The 25,066-nt window shown below is 39.5% G+C and overlaps 1 protein-coding gene across 8 annotated transcripts in view; it reads right to left on the bottom strand.

Annotated features, from left to right (window-relative positions):
• Positions 1 to 25,066, bottom strand: part of DENND5A (DENN domain containing 5A) — a 99,690-nt gene that overhangs the window by 28,914 nt on the left and 45,710 nt on the right. For 4 of the 8 annotated variants that reach the window (XM_034770051.1, XM_034770053.1, XM_034770052.1 and 1 more), the window contains 8 exons: positions 20,419 to 20,606; positions 8,716 to 9,033; positions 7,200 to 7,415; positions 5,674 to 5,908; positions 4,857 to 5,007; positions 4,081 to 4,174; positions 2,029 to 2,136; positions 786 to 917 (listed from right to left, as the gene is read on the bottom strand). In XM_034770051.1, coding sequence (XP_034625942.1) covers positions 786 to 917; positions 2,029 to 2,136; positions 4,081 to 4,174; positions 4,857 to 5,007; positions 5,674 to 5,908; positions 7,200 to 7,415; positions 8,716 to 9,033; positions 20,419 to 20,606 — 1,442 coding nt within the window. The remainder of the gene's footprint in view (positions 1 to 785; positions 918 to 2,028; positions 2,137 to 4,080; positions 4,175 to 4,856; positions 5,008 to 5,673; positions 5,909 to 7,199; positions 7,416 to 8,715; positions 9,034 to 20,418; positions 20,607 to 25,066) is intronic. The other 4 variants (XM_034770054.1, XM_034770056.1, XM_034770055.1 and 1 more) reach the window with 1 other exon arrangement.

Genomic DNA, 25,066 nt, shown 5'->3' with positions numbered 1-25,066 from the left:
ATCAGTCAAAATAATTCAACAAACTGGGGCCAGATTTTTTAGGAAAAATGTGTTTTCTGCAGTTCATTAACTCACTTCGTTTTAACAATTAAATACAGTGTCTACATTTTTACTGTAATTTCTCTCTTGTAGGACATTTTAAAAATATTCTCACAATGAAGCATTCAAAACTAGACTGGACAATACACTAGAAAATGTATGGCTCGGAACAATGCTAGACTGGCAGGAAAATAGAGACCTACCAGAGCATCTAATTTCATGTTTTTATAGTAGGTCTCCTAATATGAAAAGTCTCCAACTTTTCAGGATATCTAAAAACACATCCATTTATTTATTAAAGGGACATACAATCCCCAAAAGGAACAGCGTAGACCAGTTTCAGATTATGCATACATCCGAGGGCTTGTCTTCACTACCCGCCTGGATCAGCGGGTAGAAATCGATCTCTCGGGAACGAATTATCGCGTCTCGTTGGGATGCGACAATTGATCCCCGAATCGACGCGCATACTCCACCAGCGCAGGTAGGAGTAAGCGCCGTCAACGGGGGAGCCGCGGCGGTCGATTTGCCGCCATCCTCAGAGTGGGGTAAGTCGGCTCGGATACGTCGAATTCAGCTATGCTATTCGCGTAGCTAAATTTGCATAGCTTAAATTGATTCCCCCCCCCTTAGTGTAGACCTAGTCTGAGAGTGAGTGGATGAGTGTGTAAGTACAAGGTGAGTTTAGTTTTACTAACTGTAGCCCAGCAAGGTGTGGGGATCAGAAGTCATTTTCTCTACATTACCTTATTTCGGCATTCCTTCAGTAAGCCTTCAACAAATTTCCAGTTTGTTTGTGCAATTACCGATGGAGAGAGGTTAGACAGCTTAGGCTGACGAATGGTGCTGCCCAGATTCCTGGCTTCTTGGATATACTTCTGTTCGAGGATAGAAAAAACAAACGTACCCAAAAAGAAGAGTGACAAAATGGTATACAGTAGCTACGAATCAGTGTCAAACAATCTGTCTTTGCTGCCCCCATACCCAGAAGGGAAAAAGATCACACCATCTTTCAAAAGAATGCTCCTTTATAAAGGATAAAGACATTTACTGTATTAGTTAACTGAGTTAAGATCCCATATAAACTGTCCAGCTAGCATCAGGATGCAATTGGGGCTTTGATTAACACAACACCACAACACAAAACCGTTCGGATGCATAGTTTTAATTTCTCCCTCCACTACTACAGAGTGTTTCCTTTTTCTCCTCTAAAAAAGGATTGTAATTATAGCTATACATACTTGATATTACTGTCAAAGTGAAACAGTCTTCCAAATGCGATTATTTTGCAGGTAAGTAATGATGCTTTTGGTGGAGGAGCAAGTGTGACAGTAAAGGTATGTCTACATTGCAATTAGACACCTGCAGCTGGCCCATGCCAGCTGGCTTGGGCTAAGGGGCTGTTTGCCCGTAGACATATGAGCTCCGGCTGCACCGAGGGAGGGTCCCAGAGTATAGTCTGCCTGAGCCTGAACATCTACATGGCAATTAATTAGCCCCTTAGCCCAAGCCCGAGCCAGCTGGCTCAGGCCGGCTCAGGGCGTCTAATTGCAATATATACATACCCTAAATGGCTTTGTCGGGTGATTAAAGACAGAAGCTAAGCTAAGGAGCAGTTTATTATGAATAAACTCCAATATTACAGATCTAAAAAAAGAACAATCAACATTTTAGAGGAAAATGATTTCCTTGACTCATGAAGGTTTGAAAGGTCTGTGCTGCTACTGTTGCTGCATTCTGATGGATCAATATGTATTTCAGTGACACTTGTGAGAGGGCAGCATTTGATTGTTCTGGATTGTGATTGACTGAAATCCTACTCTTGCTACATCATAATGAATAAAGTGTTCACCTTTTACCAAAAAAAACCAAACAAACAAACCCCACTTTATCCACCTTCTGAAACAGTCTAAACAACTATGAAATACATATATTTAACTATGCATCTTTGATGCCATGACTACAGGTCATGTTGTACATATGACATACCAGGTAAAGCTCTGAAACAGATTTTATAGAGGGTCTGAAAGGCCAATCATGCTGGTCCCAGTCTAAATATGATTGCAAATGAAGCTCTGGCAAGGAAAAATCCAGATGCTGGCAGGAGAGGTTTGTAGCAAACAATCAGACAGCCCATATTAAGCAAAAGTACGGTAAGCAGATATGAATAAAAGCGTGCATGCAAAAACAGAAAAGATAACAATTAAGACAGAACTCAATGCCATTTAAAGCTCAGACCAATAAATAAATATGCAACATAAAACCTGTAAATAATGAAAGCTTAAATAAAGGAAAGAGCAAAAAAAGCATTTAAACACTAATTGTGATGAGATTAAATAAACAATTAAAATGAACTATGTCCTTTACTGCATACTTTGACAAAATTTCACAAGATTCTTAACAGTTGTCAAATCTCAATTTCACAGTTTCTTTCTAGACAATTGCCTCAGACCACCAATTAAAATTTTTATTTTTACCAATCCCTGCCTACCAGCCACAAGGATTTTCACTTCTCCACTCAAAAACACTCAAAATTACTCCCTTTCAGCTGTTACAGACTAATGGGGAAAATCTTGGGGGTGGAGGTCCCCATGGATATAATGTACCCAATAGATTTTGGTACCATTCTAAATAAATATCTAAAACGAGTTAACCCTACAGACCATTATAGCTCCATCTGCTGAACACGTTTTAGCAATATGGTTCATAGGATATACTATTTACCTCACATACTAAGGTAGCGGCTCTCCGATAATTAACCATTTGCTAAGTATATTCAGCTTTTGTTAAAAAAAAAAAAAAAAAAACCACCACACCCCTTCCTGGAAAATGGAAAGTGACTTTTTACATGTATAATTACAGTCTGATACCTCAATGGTTCACACCTGCTATCACCATATTTGTCAAAAACAATGTCAGATTATGGACTAACTACTACTCACTTTCTCTTTCTTCTCCTAAATGGAAGATGTTATTGAGACAGCACCATAAAGAGCATGTGAAAGCAGTAAATGTTCCTTATTTGTAGAATTTAAAAGTGCACAAACCCTTTTTCTTTTTAAAATATGGTTACAAAAGAGATGACATCTAATTTTATCTCCAACTACAATTTTTATAACCAAGTCACAAAATCCTGGAAAATAGGGTTCATAATGGAAAATGCAGTTCAACCTTTTATATCATCGTTCACATATAACGATGGAATGAATGAAGAAAATATATTTTTAAAAAAAATGTCCTGCAAGCATCTTGGTATAAACTTTAAAAAGAACAAGGTTAAAAGATTCTTCACCCAAACATAAAATAATGTATCCCAAAGCTTTATTTTTTGTTTATATATAAGCACATATCAATTCAAATATTTTAAAAAGAAATCAGAACATCGGAAAAATGGTTCTCATACTACACTTCACCACCATATTTTTTGTACAATGGAAGTTCAGAGAACTAACCATTTTGTTCTTGCCTAAGTAACTGCAAAGTAGCTGGCATCATGTGACCCAACTAATGTCACTTTAAAAGATTCACATGGGGATTTTTGGAGTTTCTTCCTTTCTAGCCAGGCCCCCTCCTCAAAAACACAGAAGTATACCTATCAAAGGAACACCATTTTTTTTTTTTACAAAAGGGGAACTATTTTGAATCCTCACAAAGCAGATAGGATCCATAGTATATTTATAGCCAAAAATCAGCACTTTGAACAATGCAGCCTTCAAACGCAGCCCAATTCTCAAATCAGACCGTGCATGTCTACCTGCATACTGGTATCTGACTTTTGCCACATTTAAACACTGCAACATAGTCACCATTTTTTACCATTGGTTTCATACTCGTGGGACAGATCCCGACTGGCATAGCTTCTTTAACTTCAATGCAGCTATGACATTTTACACTGGCTGAGGATCTGCGCTTTATTTTTGAAAGGTCAGAGTAAGGAACAGCTGAGGTTTACTGTGGAATAACTGATTTGATAATTTGTGGGGAAGACAGTGTGATTTCTGTAATGAAAATCATATTATACAGTTACTGAACAGTTTTCACCTCTCTCTGATCATTGTCAAGACGCAGGTGCTCTGTGTGTTGTTTTTGTCTGTCTTTCCGCCTCCACTGTGCAGGTGCGTTTCTCTTTGTCCATCTACAGATCAAACAAGATTATTCATTAGATACCAAGAGTCAGCTGAAGAGGAGCGAAAAGCAGGAGCAAAGGTTTCCATCTTGGATTGTTAACAGGGCTTGTCCACATTCCAAAAAATACCCACTGGTAACAGACGTGCCAGAACCAGTGCCAAACACAGGTTAACTGCAAGCACACACAAGTACAGACTGTGTTTAGCATCTCTTTGTAAGCAGAGAACCTAACGGTTTGAAAATGAAATCTGTCTGGAAGAATTATGTTCTTAGGGAAAAAGCAAAAACATAATCTCGTGCACTTGGTTTCTAGTTTCCACTTTTAAGGCTTCTTAGTCACCTCTGCAGCTACTAATCTCTTCTTCCTCTTTCTTCCCACTTTTTAGGAGATGGTCCCTTATTTTAAGCCATTAGCTCTTAATTGACCTCTGGCACAGGGCTCTCTCTTTTAATCAGTATCAATTAAAGTCACTCAAAAACCTTAACTCTGTCCCCATTGCAATACTGGCCTCCTTGCTTCACTTCATTACTAAAAGGATCCTTAAGAGTCCCCCACATTCAGAAATCTGACATTTCTGATTTAAAAGCGATTAAATTTGCATTTTGACATCTCAAATTTGGTCTTATACTTTAGATCGCAACAAGATCCAGTGCTACTCCATAATGCACAATAAAGTTTGCATACTCACTTGTTGCTGGCTGGTCCTATGGAGAGTACGTCAGACTGAAGCTTGGGGAAAAACCCAAGTTCATACTTCCCTTGGCCAATCTTCATATCTAATAAGTGTGGGTGGACCGCAGTGTGATCTATTTTTACAAGCCTTAATTCAATAGCTTTCTCTGAAAGTTAAAAAAAAAAATTCTTAAGCATGTAACTTTATAGATAACCAGTGCTAAGTGTTAGGGTGGCGTGGGAGAAGAGAAGTTTTAATCAAGCTGGGACATTGAGAGGTGCACTGTAAGCACTGCCTTACCAAAGCTGCTGCTCCCAGATTACAACTGACACCTCTCCACACACACACACACACTTTTTTCAAACCACTCTAAGCACTGCAGATAACCTTCCTTTTTTACGTTACCATATATACTAAAACACCAAATCTGTAATTTAAGGGGATAGGGGAATCCCCATATTGGCCAATATCTGAACAGGGAGGCTTATGTACGAGTCCATACTGTATCCAGGGACTGCTACCAATGGCAGCGAGATGATCATCTTATCTGGAACATCCCACCCTCAGGCAGGTGAAGAGGAGAGCTGAACTGAATTCCCTTTTACAGATATCTCACAGAGTTAGCTTGCTGTCTCAGGTTCTCGCATTGCCCTTTCCAGTATAGAATTTATTTCTCCACCAGAGCCTCAATTTCCAACTCTTCTCATTTGTTTTTGAAACACTAAGACATTTAGATTCATGTTATGGCTGATAAAATATCTTATTTGAACAAGTAGTCTAACTTTGAAGGTGCTAGTGAGAACAGCTATAACTCCTTACATGTTACTCTTACCTGCCTCATCAATGGTAGTGCACTTTTGATACATAGATGTGCGCAGAGTTGGTGTCCTAACATTTAACAGTCTAATTTTATCTACTCTAGAATCGAACACTCTCAAAATTGGGTCTTTGTCATCTTCGTCATGGCACATAATCTTATTGTCGATAAAAGACGCAAACATCTGTGTCTCCAGAAATCTTGAGAGAAAAGGCAAGTAAGGTTCAGGCTGGTCTGACAAGAAAGATGCCTAGTGAACAAACAGAGACAAGTCACTTTATATATAAAGTCTATACAATGCCTTGTTATAGTTCTGTATATTGTTGAAGTGAAAGTATTTCTAACCAAGGACATATTGAAGAGTTTGAGAGACATCCAAAGCCTTCTGTTTTGGGGATTTGGGTTTTTTTTTTTTTGCGGACAATGTTCCATTTTACTGTGCATGCCAACTCCATCTTGAAAAATATACTATGCAAACTTTTTTAGTTTGCCTGGCAATCATCTATTTTTAGCACTTCATTTATAAATAAAAAATATAAAGGACTTTAGAAAAAGCCAACATTTTGAAATTTTAGCTCAGCTAAGCTCCCCCAGTGGCAAAACCAATACTGGATACACACATTATGTACTTATGGTCTGATCCAAAGCCCACTGAAGTCAATAGGAGTCTTTTCACTGACTTCAATGCATGTTGGATCCATAGGCACCAACTTCTCCTGGCGTCGGTGGGTGCTCGACCCTGCCGGCCCAGCCTCTGCCCTGCCCACATTCCAACCCCTTCCCCGAAGTCCCCACCCCAACTCCGCCTCCTCCCTGTCCCTATTCGACTACTTCCCCAAATCCCCTCCCTGGCCCCGCCTCTTCTCCACCTCCTCCACAGAGTGCACCACATTCCCGCTCCTCCTCCTCCCTCCCACAGCTTGTTATGCCGTGAAACAGCTGTTTCGCAGCAGCAAGCACTGGGAGGAGAAGCGGGGACGCAGCGCGTTCAGGGGAGGCGGCGGAGCGAAGGTGAGCTAGGGCGGGGCAGGGACCTTGGCTGCCAGTGGGTGCAGAGCACGCACCAATTTTTCCCCGGGGCGCTCCAGCCCCGGAGCATCCATGGTGTCGGCGCCTATGGTTGGATCAGTCCAAGAAGGTGTGTCTTCACAGCCCATGTCAGCGAGCCTCCAAGCCCAGGTCGACAGACACAGGCTCCTGCTCTAAAAACAGCTGTGCAAACGTTGCAGCATGGAGGGGTCTCGGGATCTGAGCATTGAGAGATGTTGGCCGGGGAGCCTATTGTTATCTACATAATTTTGTTCCCTACCACAAGCACTAGAATATCTTCAAATATAAATTTCATTATTTGTATAATAATATGCATCTCTTTTACAACTGATTGGAAGGTTTCAATGAAGAAATTCAAATGTTCACAACATTCCTTCCTCACTCCACCCCACCCACATTTTCTGACCACTTCTAATAACTTGTACTTTCGGGTTTGATTAGTAATTATTTAAACAAACATGACTCAGTTTTGCACTTCTTTTCAAACTTACTTTATCAAAGTTCTGCATCTGCTCCCTGTTGGTAAACCAAGACTCCTTGTCCTGACTCGGCTGAATGACAAATACTTCATAGTCTGCAAACATCTGTGTAAAACGGTTGGCAAAAACTTCTCGGATTTGAATGTTCAGCTGGTAAACCCGTAACTCTTCTTCGTCGCATTGAACCTTGAGATCCTTGTTGCTACTGGTCTCCTCTCGCACTTCCAGCTGAGAGAGTAAGGGAACATACAAGAACCAAATGTGTCCCTTCCTTCATGGGAGGTTTGGTACACAAGGAATGCAGGCCCACACTCAGACCCCATTTGTTATCCTATTGTCATTCCTCCAATCAACATTCTAACCTATAACCCAGAAGATTCCAAACAGCTATCAAGGAGAGCAATATTTAATAACTCAGCTGAAAAGACTGTTAGTATAAGAGATTATAGCTCCAATAATAAACTGGATATTCACTTCCAATGCTCAGGACACTAAAAATAGGCATTTTTTAAAAGATAGATAATATATAGAATACACAGACACACCATTTACTTTCTTTGGTCCTTAGGGGAAAAAAAAACAAAAACAAAAAAAACCAAACAAACAAAAAAAACTTATGAGGTCACAAGAGACTTTACTATTCAGGCATAGTAGGTGAATATGTATTTCTCTCAGGTGTACCATAAATCCATATTTATTACTGTTCCAAGTCATTATGTATTGACCTTCATATTAATATTGATGTGCAGAATCAAAAAAAAGTTGCTATGCAAGTAGTAGTCGTCATTTTTCCAAGATCAGAGGTCTGTGGGAAGCAATTTAAACATGCAAGACAAACAAACATCCAAGACAAACAAGCAAACCTTTTTGAGAGAATTTTCCCTCTATCTCAGAAATGTAAAACACAAACCTTGGAGACCTTTCAATAACACCACTTATGCAGGTAGGGCCCAATTTTCAGAGGTGCTGAGAACCCACAGTTGAGAACAATGAGAGCCATATGTGCTCAGTATCTCTGAAAACCAGGCCCTAAACATTTTACAAACATTAATGAATAAAACCTCACAGCATCGCTGATGTGGGCATATTATTATCCACATTCTACAAGTGGAGAAACTGCGACAGAAAGATGCCAAGACACCAATTTCTGTGTCTGCACAAATAACTGTATGCCAGTCTGGCCATGTCTACATAAGAAAAATAAAAGTATGTTTTTAAAACACTGATTATCTAACATGAGTTAAGACCCTAGTGTAGGCAAGGAAAATATTTTTATCATGTCTACAGGGAAAAATAAACTCTAGGTGGAGCCAAGGGATTAACCTCGACCAAACCACAACAACTTGACTTTGTCTATACTATGATGTTAATATGGGTTAGCTAACATGTATTAAAAATACACTTTTTTCTAGCGAAGGTAAGGCCCAAGCATTCAGACCATCACTCTGTATATCTTTCACTCACTCAGTAGCTACTGCAATTCTGTAATACAACTCCCAAAGAGATTACATGCAATTCCATAACTTACCTTTTCAAGGCTCACACCTGTTCTTTTAACAAGTGCTTGAAGCCTTGCTATGGTCTCATTTTCCTTTAGCAGTTCATATGAATTTAAAGGTGATCCTGCTATGTTCCCATTTCTTTTATCAGAAACTATGTCACATGCTCGGAGGTTTTTCATCTTTGAGGCGCTTTCACTACAGTGCAGGTTTCCCTCAGGTGGAATTCCAAACGCCATTAGAATCTCAGAGATTTCCTGAATGAATTCGAGTTTATTCGGGAATTGGGGCAAATCCTCTGGAAGCTCAATAAAATGGTTGTCTACATCCACAAAGCACAGGTTAGCCTGCAAAATTAAGTCAGGATAGTATTACATTAAGCTTCAAACATGGAATTTAAATGTTTTATAAAGATACATTTTACATGTTGTACATGGACTCTTAAATGTACTTCTACTCCACATACGCTCCTTGGGTTAACCCAGTCTGAATCTGTTGGCCTTAAGAGCACACTGCAAAGCATGTTTTCCCAAGCTTTGGAAGAGATGGCCATAGTACGTGCCCTGAGAAGTCCTGGCGACGCACCAGTGAGGACTAACTCGTGTGTGGCTTTGCAGCATGGCTTCTCACACACTGATGCCAATCACCTGAATTAATGCTGTCCCTTCCATACTAGGATAGTCCCAGTTCCTCTTGACATCCATGGGGCAGAGTTAAGTTTGTATGGTTATGTTATGAAGGAAATGGTACCTTATTTTTTTATTTCCTGGATTATTATTTTTTTAACATTTGTAGGGTTTTTTATATTGTAACACTAACCTTCTTCTAAGAGGTAAGCTCTTTGGGGATAGGACTGTATTATCCTAGGTTTTAACAGAGTTTAGCATAATGGAGTCCCATTCTCAGTTCGTCCCTAGGTCCTACCTAACAAATAATAAAACAAAGAATGGGTATGTGGAGAACCCCTTAACTCCACATTTCCTGGTTTTCTAACACTTGAGTTGTTAAGGCTTGCACATCTTCAGTGGGAGGTGCACAGGGTAATGGTCAGTATTCCTCATTTTGATTCCACAATAAAGCTTTTTGTGTTTTAATGGACTCAAAATAGTGATTCTGCAGTAAATAACTGAGTACCATGAAGTTTAGTGTGGGTTCATCTTCCAGCCCTTAAAAGCAGACTTTTAATGGCATGTGTGTTGGTTTGGACTTACGTTCAGTACCAATGTAGTTTTAACACAATAAATGTTAGGTGTGAACACTACAGTGCCTCCAGTACTAGCCTTAAGACACATGTGAACTGTAGCTCTTTTCATAGGAAGGGGTAGACAGCAGAGCAGTTCCCATGTGCTTCTTTGAAACCATGTAGCATGGCACAGGTGCATGATTTAGGAAGCTCGTGTGTTTTAAGTAGAAGACCCTGAATTTAGGAATTTCCCAGGGATCCTCATATATGCATCAGAGGCTTTAATAACTAAAGGTCCGATCCTGCAAATACCTACCAAGCAGAGTACAAGTGTTTGCAACATAGGATACTGAATAATTAAGCCTCAGAACCAGTCCACTGTACCTGTAATTTCTCAGGGTAAAAAAAAATGTTTAATTTCTGTCAAGTTATTTAAGAAATGAGAAGCCACTTACATTTTTCTTTTACCCCTCATTTCACAAAAGCCTCGTCCAATTTTCCTTAAGCTTCTCAGCAATATTTCACCCTAGTAAAAGATTCTCCATGTGACATTTACATTGGCTTGGTTTAGTATGGGAAAGATTTATTTGGGGTATTTGGAGGAGAATTGGACAAATATTTGGTTTATAATGGACAGCTAGCTTCATCCTAATTACAGAGACCAGTGTGCCTGCATAATCCAAAAAATAAAACCTCTTGCCAATAAAGGAAAAGCCAAACCAGATGTGAAGTTTTCTTCATAGGAGAAGCTCCTCTCACAAACGTTTTCTTCTTCTGGTCGAATTGCTGTGTAGAAATTAGTCTCTCCTCTGAGTACTATACACACAGCCTACACTGCAAGCCACAGAGATGGCTGGTTATCACACAACCAGTTGTTACTATGCCATTTAATATTTATCCCACTAGTACTTCTGCTTGCTCATGCAGAAACATGTGTTGTATAATATTTGCATTACTATATTCAAAGGGAAAAAATATTTCTCCCGATTTTTGTTCTGTTTCTCTACAGCTTCTAGCACAATGGGGTCCTAGTTAATGAACGATGCTCCTAGGTGCTACAGTAATGCAAGTAATAAGTAATAGTAATTTAGGTCCTCATTCAGGATAGCACTTATGTGTCATTGAAATCAAGGAGACTTGAACACAGGCTTCAAGTTAAACAATTGGTTAAGAGCCCTTCTTAAACAGGGATGCCTTCCGGAATCAGAGCCGTATTCCCCAAAGTAAACAGGAAAGACAGTTTTCCCTATTTTAAAAGCCTTTTAAAAGATTCTAGAATTAAATTTCACTGCAGAAAGAAAATAGGTAGAAATTGAAAAAACTGCCATATGCCAGAATCAAGATACGTATAATAGCCTCAAGGAGTCTTCAGGTCATGTTGAAATAGGGTGGGTAAAAATCAAAGTTAAAAATTTGAATTTTTATTTAAATCTTATTTTTATGGTTATTTAAACAATACTTTTTTAGATTCTTTTTAAAAATGTGCTAAGGCCTAGACTTAGAATCGCTTAACCATTTAAATGAAAATTATATATGCTGAATCCATGAGCATCTTTTAAACCTTTTCAATTCAAGGCTGCTTTTCCATATAAAGAAACAATCAGGGGAAAACATCTAAATCTTTGAGGTTAAGCTTTATACTTTACATTAAAAATGTACAACTATAAAATGGCTTCAGTAAATGTATATAGATATAATGTAGTAGCAAAAAGATGTACCAAATCTAGTGTAAATTTAGTTATAACCATTAAAACGTGTTGATTTATATCAACCAATGAGAATGCACTTTTAGAACGTAACAGAAGTACAAATGGAAAAGTTGATTAAAATTCGATGATTAAAATCAAGGCTTTCCACTTCCTGACTTCAATTGCCTTTATTTAAATCAATCCACCCTGTGTTGCAAGACTCCTGCATTTGCAGGATATTTGGGAAAGTGTTGGTTTTTCAATTTATTTTTAAAGGTGTAGGAGAGAAGAGGCAATGAGTCCATTAATTGACATTGTGTCCATTTGTAGTTACTTAATTTTTTCCTTTTTTTAATTATACATGCATTCAGAGTTGGATCAATATGTTCTATAGAATGAAAAATTAAAGTGTACAGAGGTTTTCACCATTCACTCAAAGAGCTCTGATGACCTACACATGGGAGCATAGTCGGATTGGCTTGTGAACAATGCCAGCCTCCAGAAATTCATGCATGGGCTCTCTCTTGCTTTTTGTTAAAAAAAACAAAAACCACACTTATTGTACGTCTACACTACAATAAGTGACATGGCCACGGCTGGCTCCAAAGGCTACAACATGGCCGCGTAATTTGGGCTCAGGTCCCAGAGCCCAGACTCTAGTCTCACAAGGAGGAGTGTCTCAGAGCCCAGGCTCATGCCTGAACCCAAAAGTTTACACTGCAATTTTTAGCCCTGAAGCCCAAGCCCTCTGAGTATGAGTCAGCTGACCCAGGCTCTGAGACTCAGTGCCATGGTTTTTTCCATCATATCCAACGTTGCACCCAACTGTGCGATAAAAGGGTTCTTCCCAGCCTCCTGCAGTAATCAATCATACTACGCTCCAAAGCACTAAAATGTTATATGGTTTGAATGTTATAGTTTAAAGTCCAGTCTACAGTGTAATCAAACTTTTATGGACCAAAATAAATAGGGCTTCAAGTCTATCAATCTTATGAGTGTGATGGGTAAATCAATTTTCATAGATTCATATGGTGAAATCCCAACCTCATGAAGTAAATGGCAAAACTCATTTTAAAACCAGGAGGGACCACTGTCCTTCAAAATTCTCACTCCGTAATTCCTGCATCAAGCTTGTATCTTTCTTTTCAGTTCCATTTAAAAACAGAGGAGGAAAATGCATCGATGTTTCCCAAAAGGACACTTAAAAGGCAGAGAAAATAGCTCATTCACTGAACAATGAGTAAGTTCCCACCCTGTCATTATGCTGAAAGTAGAATAAAAAAAATACTTCTATTTTGAACATTTCATACACTGTGCATATGTTACTCAGACTCCTCTCTTGCATCTGCAGAAAAGAGAGTCAAAGCCTGTGTACAGCAAGGGATCTGTCTAGCACAGGTTCTCAACCGGAGGTTGGGAGGAGGAGGGGTCACAAGCAGGCTTCAGAGATTGCTTTGCCCCCTCCCATTGTGGCTAGATGGGAAGAAGGTCCAAAAAAAATGCTTCTGTGGTAACATGAGGTTACAGTATGAAGAAGGTTCAGAAGCAGTAGTCTGAAGCATTTTTAAGGCACCTCTCACCTTGGTATTCACGGTCTCAATCCTGCAAAAACTCATGTGCTTAGCCTTATGCACTCAAGTCAATGGAACTAAGCACATGCATAGCAGATGCAAGATCAGACCACTTAAACCCACGCGTCTCTGCATAGACATGAGAGAGACTGAATATGCTTACAACACAAGGGAAAGCTTTTAAAAGGCTAACTGCAATGGTATGACTGAGGGCAGAACTTGGCCCCATAAAGGTTGTCTTGCCTAAAGAACATTTTAATGGGTTCTATATTGCAAGGAAAGTTTCTCTTCCATTCCTGCAAGTATCCATGATGACCATTTACACGGATTCACATTGCTGCTGCTCTTCATGCCAAATCAGAATTTGCCGGGGCAGCAGCTTGTAGAAATTAACTCTGCAAATGGCTGTCTTAAAGCTGAGAGGTAGGAATGACTTAAAATTGGTCATCACAACCTATTCAGGGTCCAAAATGAATGTGCAGCATCCTCAAGAAATCATTCTACCAATGAATAGGAGAAACACACAAAGCAGCCATTATTATTCAAAGTAACTCTCTTGGTCAAGATGATCTAATATGTTGGAATTCAGAGAAACAAAGGGCTTTGTTTTGGAACAGTAAAACAAAAACAAAAAAACAAAACAAGGCCCTTGTTAAGATCCAATTTGAGAAGTGAGATCTTTGCAATGGTTGGGATTAGAATGCTGATGGAGCCAAGCTTTGGCCTAAAGCACAACTTCACCTTCAAAATGTGAAAATGTCATCTTTTCCACATTCTGACTTCACTGGAAAAGAAAAAGAAATCTGCCCAAGATCACAGGGACCACATCATTCCAAACAAGTGTTTTAGCTTGTGTTTGACTCTCCCAGCACTTACTGAACAACACTGCTCAGTCTCATCCGAAATTTCAAAATGATTACTATTTGAATTTCCACTGTGTTTTCCACCCAGCATTTCTTCGCACATAAAGAGATGAAATATACAAATAAAGCCTGCACTATGAAATGCCCCAGATAAACTGTTGCAATATTTTCACAATTTAGCTAAGCAAGCAAATTACTTTAAAAGATAAATTAAAAGAAACACAGAAAACATTCAGATGCTATTGCTTGCTAGGTTTTTATGATTTGCATGGCAGCCTGTGTAATCAACACTGTGATCTACATTACTGATAAACAAACCACACTCTTAGCACTAACATTAAAAATATTTACGGTAAACTGGATTGTCCTTCCCTCCACTTCAATTTTTACAGAAGTGTCTTCCTGTACAGCCCCTCCCCTTTCCTTCTCTGGTTTCCTTAGAGGCCTGTGATGCAGCTACTAGCCCCACACCCCCACCATGGGCACAATCCTGCAAGATGCTGAGCACTTTGTCTCTAATGCAGCAAAATATTTAAGCACATATGCTCAACTTTACACAAGTGAGTAGCACTATTGCTACTTGGCACTTTGCAGGTCTAAGCCCCATATACACAGCTTCAAAGCCTTAAATCCTTTTATTTGATTTTGCTGAATTCAGGCTCTTTCAAGGCCCTATGGAACTTGAATGAATTTCACCCTCTGTAGCTGACTTCCCAATGTACCCAAGGCCTTGTCTACACACAAGTTGTGTACTACTGAAACTACAGCAGTTAGGACTGTGATTTTCTAACTAAAATAGTTACACCAGTACAAGCTCTAGAGTGGGCACATTTATACTGGGATCTCCATACGAGACTAGCTATAGTGGAACAAAGCTATAGCATTTTAAAGAGTGCTGTTTCCACACGCTGGGGGTATACTGCTTTAACTATACCAGTATAATCCTCAAGGTCTGTCTCCTGTAGACTTAACTCAAGCTAACTGCCAATTAACTGGAGTTAGCCAATATGTTCGTAAACACTAGTCTGGACACTCCACAAACATTTGTTCCAGCCTGGACCCAGAAGTGCTGAAAACAATTGAAATCTAGACAGTCCTACTGTGTTTACAATAGCAAGATTCTATTCTTAAATGTCCTCCATTTGAAAACCACTGACTAGCTAGTTCTTAAAACTCAGTTCTCTTCCATTTGCCTAAATTAGGTACTTCATATTTCTTATCTGAACTCTTTCTTTGGGTAAAAGAGTTAGAGATAAAAGGCTCAGTCTTGTAATTGCACAAACTGTGTCAAAATCTGTTTTTCCTGACCAACTCCAAAAAAAAAAAAAATTTTCATGAATGGGTAAAACTTGTCTTGACTCACACATGGTGTAAGACAAATTTTGATTTCTACTGTCAGAAGTCAAGGAAAGGAAGGATTTGGAAATAAGTTCCTATATGTAATTATTCTGATCTCTGTACAATATGAAAAGTGTTCCAAACTTTGAGCTAACAGATGATGCTACACACCGTAAAGCTCTTTTGTTACTGATATTAATAGTTTGCTTTTGCCTCAATACAACTATTAGGCCCTACAAGGCTTTGTGTACTGCTGCATGATGCCATTTTTTAGTTGCTTTACGTTTCCACAGTTGTATGAACTGAACAACAGAAGCTTTTTTAATTGATTTGTTTTAAAACAGAGGATATTGGACAGTATATATTTCCAGTAACGTATAGTTTTGATATCAGCCTGCAGCTGCATTTCCAAATATATTAAAGCTGACTGCTGATATTACTGATTACAGATACTGATCTTTCTGATTGTACTAATAGAATCCATGGCAAAAAAAAACTCTCACTGCTATGCCAAACAGCAAATGACAACACACTTTAAAAATAGGCAAGAAACTCCAAAATAAATGATCACATTAAGTTGCATGAAGATTTCCTTAGTATGGATCTCTTTTTCTTCTCTATTTCGCCTCTTGGACAGGCACATGCATTCAGATAGAATAAGGTTGCACTGTAGATCTACCTTAGCAGATCTCCAAATTCACTCCCATAGGTAGCTCTATCCCCAGTTTGGGGCACATCAAAAATACACTGTACCCAAAGACCAAGGTTTGCTTTTATGTAGCATTCATCCATAACGAGTGGGAGAGGACACAGATGCATGTTATTGAGCTCTGCAGGCCCACTTGAGTACAGCTTGGTTTACTTTCCAGCTCAGATTATCTGTTGTATATTTGTACCACAGAAGTTTGCAGTCCTTTAGAATACTCCTGGTAATTCAGGAAAAACTCAAACAAGCGCCAAAACATGTCTCAAAATAAAAACTTGCAAACTACAGAAGTTAGATTCCATATATCGCAGACAACCCTAGATGGGGAGCAACCCTGTAAAACCTAAAGTGTGCAATCACCAGTGGTGAGCACTAGATCTGGTACATTAGAAAAACATGTGATGTAAAAAACTTACAATGGTATTGAAAGTAATGCAGAAAATATTTCCAATCAATTACTAGGAGTGGCCACTCATGTTACAAACCTTGAAAATAAGGCCACAGAGCAGGACTGCTGGAAACAAAGCTTTTCCAAAATAAGAAGAAACCATCAGAGTACAGAATAAGAGGCTCCAGTTTATGGTTCACTGAGGCGGGAGGGAGAGGGAAATGGAGAACTTGGAGGAGGGAAGTTGCAAAAATATTTAAGGCTAAAACGTGTTTTGGCACCTCAGCTTCCCCCGTATCTGCCAGCAGTTTACCTTCAAGAAAAATCTATTTCCTCTTTTAAACCTGAGACCACTTTGAATGCAGACACAGCAGTTAAAAATACATTTGTAAAGGCAGACAAAGGCTCAGATGAATCCTGAATATCAAAAATCCTATAAATATCCACATGGTACTGCCTCACCGCTAAACAGGAGAAGAGGTGAGGAAACCTGCCATAGTTTGGGACTGACTGCGGCTTTTCTTTATTTGGAAAAAATATTTTTGGAATGTGGAGACCACACTTACTTGTTCCAGTCATTCGATGAGGCATAACTTCCTTTCTGCTAAGAAAATATTAGCTAACTAGTGAAGCAGTAGAGGCAAAGTGATAAAACTCAGTTCAGATTCAGTCTACTTGTACTTCCACAGTGGGACTTCTCAGAATGAAGTACTGTATATTCATTGAGTGTAAGAGTGGTACAATCTGGCTCTTTGAACAAGAAATTGAACCATTTAAGCTTCAGAGGAGCCAGGTTTTAGTCCAGGCTATTCCAAACTCTGGTTTAATTATACTGGAATACCCCTTTCAACACTACATTTTCCTCAGAAGATGGTTTTCTATAGCAGCTCATAGATAAACAAACTTAATTCTGTATCACTGTGTCAGTGTCAGTTATTTGTAACAAAACTTCCCAAATGTAGCTGCTAGAGCAGGGTGGGCAAACTTTTTGGGCCAAGGGCCACATCTGGGTGGGGAAATTGTATGCAGGACCAGGGCAGGGGGTTGGGGTTCGGGAGAGAGTGTGGGAGGGGGTGCGATGTACAGGAAGGGGCTCAGGGCAAGGAATTGGGGCAGAGGGAGGGATGCGGGGTGTATGAGGGGGCTCAGGGAAGGGGGTTGGGGTGCAGGAGGGGTGCAGACTGTGGGAGAGGACTCAGGGCAGGGGGTGGGGTGCAGGGAGTTGGGGGGCAGGGTGCAGGAAGGGTTCGGGCTCAGCCCGGCACCGCTTACCTAAAGCGGCTCCGAGGTGGCAGCGGTGTGCACTGAGCCCAGGGCAGGCTCCCTACATGCCAGCCCTGGCCCCACACTGCGCCACTCCAGAACGCACTACAGCCCCTGAGGGTGGGGGAGAGGAGGGCTCTGTGTGCGCTGCCTTTGCCATGCCTCCAGGTACCTCCCCCAAAGCTCCCATTGGCCGCAGTTCCTTGTTCACGGCCAATGGGAGCTGCAGGGGGCGGTGCCTGCAGGTAAGGACAATGCACAGAGCCCCCTGCCCCCCTGCCCGGGTGCCGCAGGGACGTTGTGCTGGCCGCTTCTGAGAGCGGCTTGGGGCCCGTGGTGCCATGGGGGGCAATCCCGCGGGCCGGATCCAAAGCCTTGAGGGGCCGGATCCGGCCCACGGGCGGTAGTTTGCCCACCCCTGTGCTAGAGGGATTACTTTGAGCATATAGGGAGTGATATATTCTTGTTTAGATCTTTTAGGAATATTGAGAAAGCCCTTCAGAAAGCCATTTACTTGTCAAACAGTGTAGATTCAAAATGTGAAAATAAAAATTATTAATGTTAAGTTGTTGGGAAATTTTCTCCAGATTCTAAAGACAAGCTCTCCCCCTCTATTGGGAAGGGACTATATTTTTTTCACTTGTTATGGACCATTGACTTTCAGGTTACTATATGAATAAAAAGTCCATATACTAATAAGTAATATAGATTACTAATACACATATGCAGACACACATTAATTTCACTCCAGCTGGCAGCTAAAAAAAAACTAAAAGAAAAAAAAAAATCAATATTAGCTATGTTAATTGGGCCCATCAAAACCAAGAGCAACATCTACTAGCAGAAGTAAGCTGAAGTAATTGACCATTCTCAAAGTTCTGCATGTTCCTGATGGTGTCATTAATGATGCTGGTACATAAACAAGGAGATAAACGAAAATAGACGGATCAATGTAGGCTTAGCTGCATTAGAAAAAAAATACAAAGCACTCAATGCTTATTAAAAAGAATGTGATGGTATCTGTAGGGAAAGATTTAACTTTTCAGTTCCTAAGACAAACAACTGAATATAAACTATTATAAACACTAGTTGACATATAGATTTGAATAAAAATAACAAAGGGTTGGCATGGTGACCAAAGTGGAGGCTTACAGAATAATCACCGTTCGAATATCAAGAGGCCTTTTTAGGAAGTTTTCTATCTCAAGCTGTATTTCTGCACTGCTAGATAACGAAAAGCATGTATTTTTCTGCCAAATTCTTGCTGGTTTCTCTTTTATCATGTTGAAAAAAACATAAGTTAAAATGAAAACAAAAAGAGGCAACTAGATGTTCATAAACTCATGGCCCTTTTTCTTTGTTCATCATTAAGATTCCATAACCAGTGTTTTCACATATTTTCCTATTCCCTATTCGGCCAGTGTTGAGGATGGATTTGTCCTGCCCACACTAGCATTTAAACTTATTTCAACACCAGTTGAATCATAGTGTCCAAGTTGCACTTCACAGGTATTAATTCTGAAAGTGTCAGTCTACTGAAAAAAGGCTAGATGCCTATGTCACTCAAGAGAATATTGAGGGTCATTGTTGGCAAAAAGATAAAGAAATAGTATGAATAAAACAATGCAATATTCTTGCATCAATAGCTACATTTAGACCTTTTTCCAAAATCAGTGCATCCAAACCAAGATGATTTAAGACGACATTTAGACACTTTCATTAATGCTGGAAAGTCTCTATTTTACTGTAACGTGCTCTCACATGCCAATATGTTCAGACTTCCAAATTGCTTCCATATATTGGCCATCCATCCTGCTTTCATATGACCAAACACTTTCTGGACACCTCCTTGCATGTCGTTTTAGGGTTTAAAACTCCCAATACTTTTGAGAATGAATTATATGGATCATATTGTAATCAATTAGTGCCAATATGCAACACAGCTCCCAAGCAGGAGCAGACATCGGCCAGCCGGGTGCTCTCACACAACTCTGAGGGGGAGATCCCCTTGAGGATTGTGGAGTTGAACAGCATGGAAAGGTGCCTGCTGCTGCAGTATGTTAATTTTAAGTCTACCAGGAGTGGAGCTCTGCTCCTATTTGGTTTAGAAGCCTCAGGCTGACAGCTACCTGCTCCTGCAGCCATTCCCCTGTGCGGTCTCAGACCGTGCTTAAGGTCATCCGGTCACTGCACACCCTGATTTCCACAGCAAACCATGCCAATCTTTCCTGTTGAGCCTGTAAGCTGGTGATGGGTGGGTAAAGGGGACAAAATGAATATAATGCAGCCATTTGTGCCGCCCCAAATCCATATTTAGATCTCCTTTGGGTAGGGATCATCTTTTTGTTCTGTGTCTGTATAGTGTCTACCACACAATTGCTGTCAACTAGCAACAAATAAACATTGACTTCTCTGTAGGTCAAAAATGTATTTTTTCTTCAAGTACCTTTACTGCATTAATACACTATAGCTGGTAGATTACAATGTTTAACTTTACTACAGCAGAATGTTCCAAAACAGTGAGCTTTATTTCTCTTTCATTGGAATGGATTTTATCTGGTAACCACAATGAAATCCATCAGGCCAATGCAAATAGAAATGCCCATAATGTGTGTTTCCACCTTACCCTCCCTATTCTAGATTTCATTGTTCACTCAGTTTCTCTCTCACTTCTCCCAAAATAACCTAGTAGCCCTGTAAAATATCTATCAATCCAGCCACATTTCTCTCACCTCTTGAGGCAGTTCCAGCTTAGACCTGTCATCCAGTCCATTGGAGTGCAAGCCCATCAAATAAGGGACGGGGGCATCTAGGAAATGAAGGAGAGAGGCTGGCAGGATAGGAACATAAACGTGCTGCCATTGGAATGGAAACATTAGTGCTGTGATGGTCTCTGCCACCGTCATCAATCTCTGGTAATCTAAAAGTTAAACAAGAAAGATGTTTGTGAAAGAAATGCACTTAAACTCAAGGCAATAAACTGATGGACTTTCTAATTCACACTATATAGCATCCCAAGTGTAACAGTTTGTCTAAAAGGTGGCACACAGAGCCACAATGTATTATCTACACCAGTGATACTCAGACCTCAGTGGTTCAGGGGTCAAATTCATTGTTTCTTTCTCTATGTATAAAAGTGTGCGTGCGCACGTGTATGTATTATATATATAGAATTCTCACAACAAAATAACTGACCAGTATTCTACATTTGGTTAATAACATAGTAAAAGCATCCTGTTTGGTTAATACCTTAGATTGGTTAATAAATAAATCACATGGTGATTTAATATCATGTGAGGCAAAGAACCGTAGGAGACACATTAAAGAGCCACTTGCAGCTCCTGAGCTTTAGACTGAGTATCACTGATCTACACCATTTCTTACGCTTTTGCACAGATTCTTCTGTACCTCAGTGAGTTCTGCAGATACGAGTTCAACCTAGTTGATTAAGAAAGGGCTTAATACAAAAATGTTGGTCCTGCTAAAAGTCATACAGCAATGAGAAAAGCTGGTCCTGGCATTCATCTAGTCACTCTCTGCTATTGAAACCAAAATGGCAGATACCAGGGCACCATTTTGAGCATGAAAGCAGTTTTACTGTGAGCAGGGCCGGCTCCAGGTACCAGCTGGGGCAGCACATGCTAAGGGGTGGCATTCCGTCCATTCTTGGGGCAGTACAGTCTGGGTGGCTTTTTTTTTTTTTGGCGCTTCGGCAGTTTGGGCGGCTTTTTTTTTTTGCACTTGGGGCGGCAAAAATGGTAGAGCCGGCCCTGACTGTGAGATAAGATACCAGTATTTCCAGTAGAATTCCCACTTGCTATGGGTCTATAACTTCACTATAAAAGCTAGCACCAGGAAACCCAACATACTTGGTATCTCTGAAACAATTTTGTTTTTTTAAATGTGTTTATTAAAAACTGCTGCAATCCATTTTGCAAAGGAACAAGCACAACATTGGTGGTCAACAAATAATTGGGTAAGAGATCAGGAACAGCTTCATTTGAATTTGCAACTGATTATTATATAGCGCTAGTTCTTGCCAGAAGTTTAAGTTAAACATTCAGGGCTGAGAGATTTTTAAAAGATGATTAACCACACATGTCCAATATGCTGCTGTCTACAGCTATAGCTAAAGGATTTCTTACTAGACAGTTATTAAGCATTCATACTACAAAACTATACCAAAGCAAATACGTTTTACAGAAGAGATTTTAATCATTCCTAATAGCTCGGAAACTCTTAGACAATTGATTAGGTATTACCAATGGAAGAATCTCAAAAGGTCCACAAAAAGAACAGGAGTACTTGTGGCACCTTAGAGACTAACAAATTTATTAGAGCATAAGCTTTCCTGGACTACAGCCCACTTCTTCGGATGCATAACAAAAAGGTCCAGTGGTTCAATGCAGATAAGCACCTGAAAGTTCAGATTGTTTAGCTGATCTGTCTAAACCTCTTGCTCTGTAAACTGAGCTGGCAAAGACCACACGAACACGCTTTCAAGACTTAAGATAATTCTCACTTCCAGTCAAGCTGGAAATACAACAGTCTTCCTCAAGGCACCTTAGCAACGTTTGATTCTAGCCAGAAGCTGCATTTAAACAAATTAATAATGAGCAAAGGAGGAAAAAATAGTTCTCCCTTCCCCCCAATCTCAGAGGTTTTTCTTCTTCTCAACCTGTTTACAAAAACGTAGTAAATATAAATTTTGAAATGCATCTGAATACACAGCCCATCATTATAGTTTCAAAAATTGCTACACATTGTGTCAAGTCTCATTATGTTGAGGGAGGAATTGGCAAAGGGAGAGAGCAAGAATTTTTTTTTTTTTTTTTAAAGACACTGAGTGTCCATAAATTCAAAGTTATGGCTGCAATTCCATCCTTGGCGGCCCTATTCAATGTTCAAACTGCAGAATATAACATTGGTCTTTAAGCAATGTGATTCCTAAGCAAAACTAGTGATGTACATTAAGGACAGAGTTGCTGACTTAATTGTGAATTCCATGATTACAAGGGAAATGTAATGCATTTTTTACTATCTTAGATACTGATTCTGCAATTTATGTCTGGGTACTGGGATCTCTGTCTGCCTGCCCAAAGTTACTTGCAGATCATTACCTTAATCAAAGCCTGACTGCAAGGGAGAGTGACAAATAAGTAGTGACCAAGAGATGTGAAGGGAGAGGGTTTGAAAAACAAAAACAAAAAAAACACTTCATTCTACCATTTAATGTTTTTCATTTTAAAAGGAATTTTTAAAAGCAGCCATGCATATATATATACTGACGAGTCCAGCAGTTGCAGAGAGGAAATGTTAATCTGAAAGAACAAGCCTCAAATTAAAAACATTGATTTCCTAATATACAACTGTACATTTTCATGTTTTCCAAAATTTATAGCTTTTTAAAAGATTATTTCCTGACTTTCCAGGGTGAAATTCAGTCTTCAGTGGAGTTGCACACACTTATGCAAGGCTGAATTTGGCCTACCATATTTGTTTAACAAATGCAATAATCTTGTGCATCTCTTCATCCCGTAAATAGCTGACCTTTTTTACACATCAAATATTTTTGTCTGGAAACTGATATATTATTCCTGTAAACAGTAATCCACACTGAGCTCCCAGAGAACAGAAACTCTAATCTACATCTGTTCCATATTATTTTTACATCTTTCCCCTTTGATCTCTGAATTTAATTAAGAGGATGTTTAAACCAACCCTGCTGGTATATCTTCCACAATCGGCTCTGCTTTCCCATAGCCTGACTGTCAGACACATTATGGAAAAGCCCTAACCCGAAGGTTTTTTTTTTAATTGTTTTTAAACAATACTTTTGTATTGTTTTTACTTTATTTACTATTTAGTGGACTAAACTATTTATAGATCTTGCATGTAACCAAAAACCCATTTACCTTTGTTAATTATTACTGTTTATCAATTATGTCAGAAGAAAAATGAAAAAAGAAGAGGTTTAGATAGACTAAAGTTGGCCTAAAAAAATTGAAGGGGGAAAAATCTCTGCCATATTCCACATCATATATGCAGTGATTCATAAATATGAACGTGGTACTCTTTCTGCATAAGTGGCATGCAGCTTATTAATTCACTCAACCAGATACATAAAAAAGACATTTGTGGAGGAGGGAAGTATATGACATTTGCATGACTTCCCACCACCTTTCTCCATTTTTTGGTGAAAAGTTTCCAAAGAGCTCACACCAAACAAAGAAAAATCCTGAAAATCAAATTGAATAGCAAGCATACTCACAGTACGAAACAAAAAGTTGTGGAAAGGCCTTGCTACACTGAGATTTTTATTGCACGAGTGTAGCATACCCTTAGCATAGATTCACTGCACTGGGTAAAAAAGAAGTGATTGGCACTGATGTAGCTTATCCTTACTTCAAAACTTGAGTAAGTTGTGCTGGCACAACTCAGTCATTATGTCAGTGAAACATTTCTACATTGGGGAGTTTCACTAGTGCAGCAACACTGGCAGAAAAACACTCAACCTAAAAGAAAAACAGGAGTACTTGTGGCACCTTAGAGACTAACAAATTTATTAGAGCATAAGCTTTCGTGGACTACAGCCCACTTCTTCGGCTGTTCTTCTTTTTGCGGATACAGACTAACACGGCTGTTACTCTGAAACTTGTCAACCTAAAAGGTCTTAGAGCAACATTTCCCAAATTTTTGAAAACTTGAACCCTTTCTTGAGGAAAATGAAACCATTGCCCGCCCTCCCTCCCCCCACACACAACCTCCATGTGTTGTTAAAGACTTACCATGGTTTAAGAATTTTATTTTAAAATGCATCCTTAACTTTTCATTCCCTACATCTTGATATGATACTTCCTTTCCCTTCTTACAGGCATAAATGAGCACTGAAATAATTAGTGATGACATTAAAATATCACTGGCATCTAAGTTAACATTCATGGACACGAATGAGGCAGTTCACAACTCAGATCTACTATTTCAGGCTTTCTGCAAACTCACGTAGACACCTCTGCATCAGCTACACTTGCTTTGTATTTTTACAGTCTTATACACAACCATAACAACTAGAGACCTTAAAAAAGACTGAAGAACAATTAAGAGGTCTGTCCATATCCCTCAGCTAGCCCTTCATGCTCCCCACCAGTGGAGCATATCCCACACTTTTGAAAATGCTGCCTTAGAGTAGAGTAACAACAAAATTCCCCGGGAAATATCTGGTACACACTGTATATGTGAATCTAGCTATTTTACTGCAATGATAAAAAAAACAACTTCCTTTTCTTTGCTGAGGTAGACACTTGTAAGTGGAACTACAATAACTCCACAACCCGCTGAACTTCACCTCCAGGACAAAGCATGGCACCACATGAGACTCCA

The sequence above is a fragment of the Trachemys scripta genome, chromosome 4, assembly GCF_013100865.1.
Source record: "Trachemys scripta elegans isolate TJP31775 chromosome 4, CAS_Tse_1.0, whole genome shotgun sequence".
In the NCBI taxonomy this organism is placed as follows: domain Eukaryota; kingdom Metazoa; phylum Chordata; order Testudines; family Emydidae; genus Trachemys; species Trachemys scripta.
This window is presented reverse-complemented; position numbering and strand designations above follow the sequence as displayed.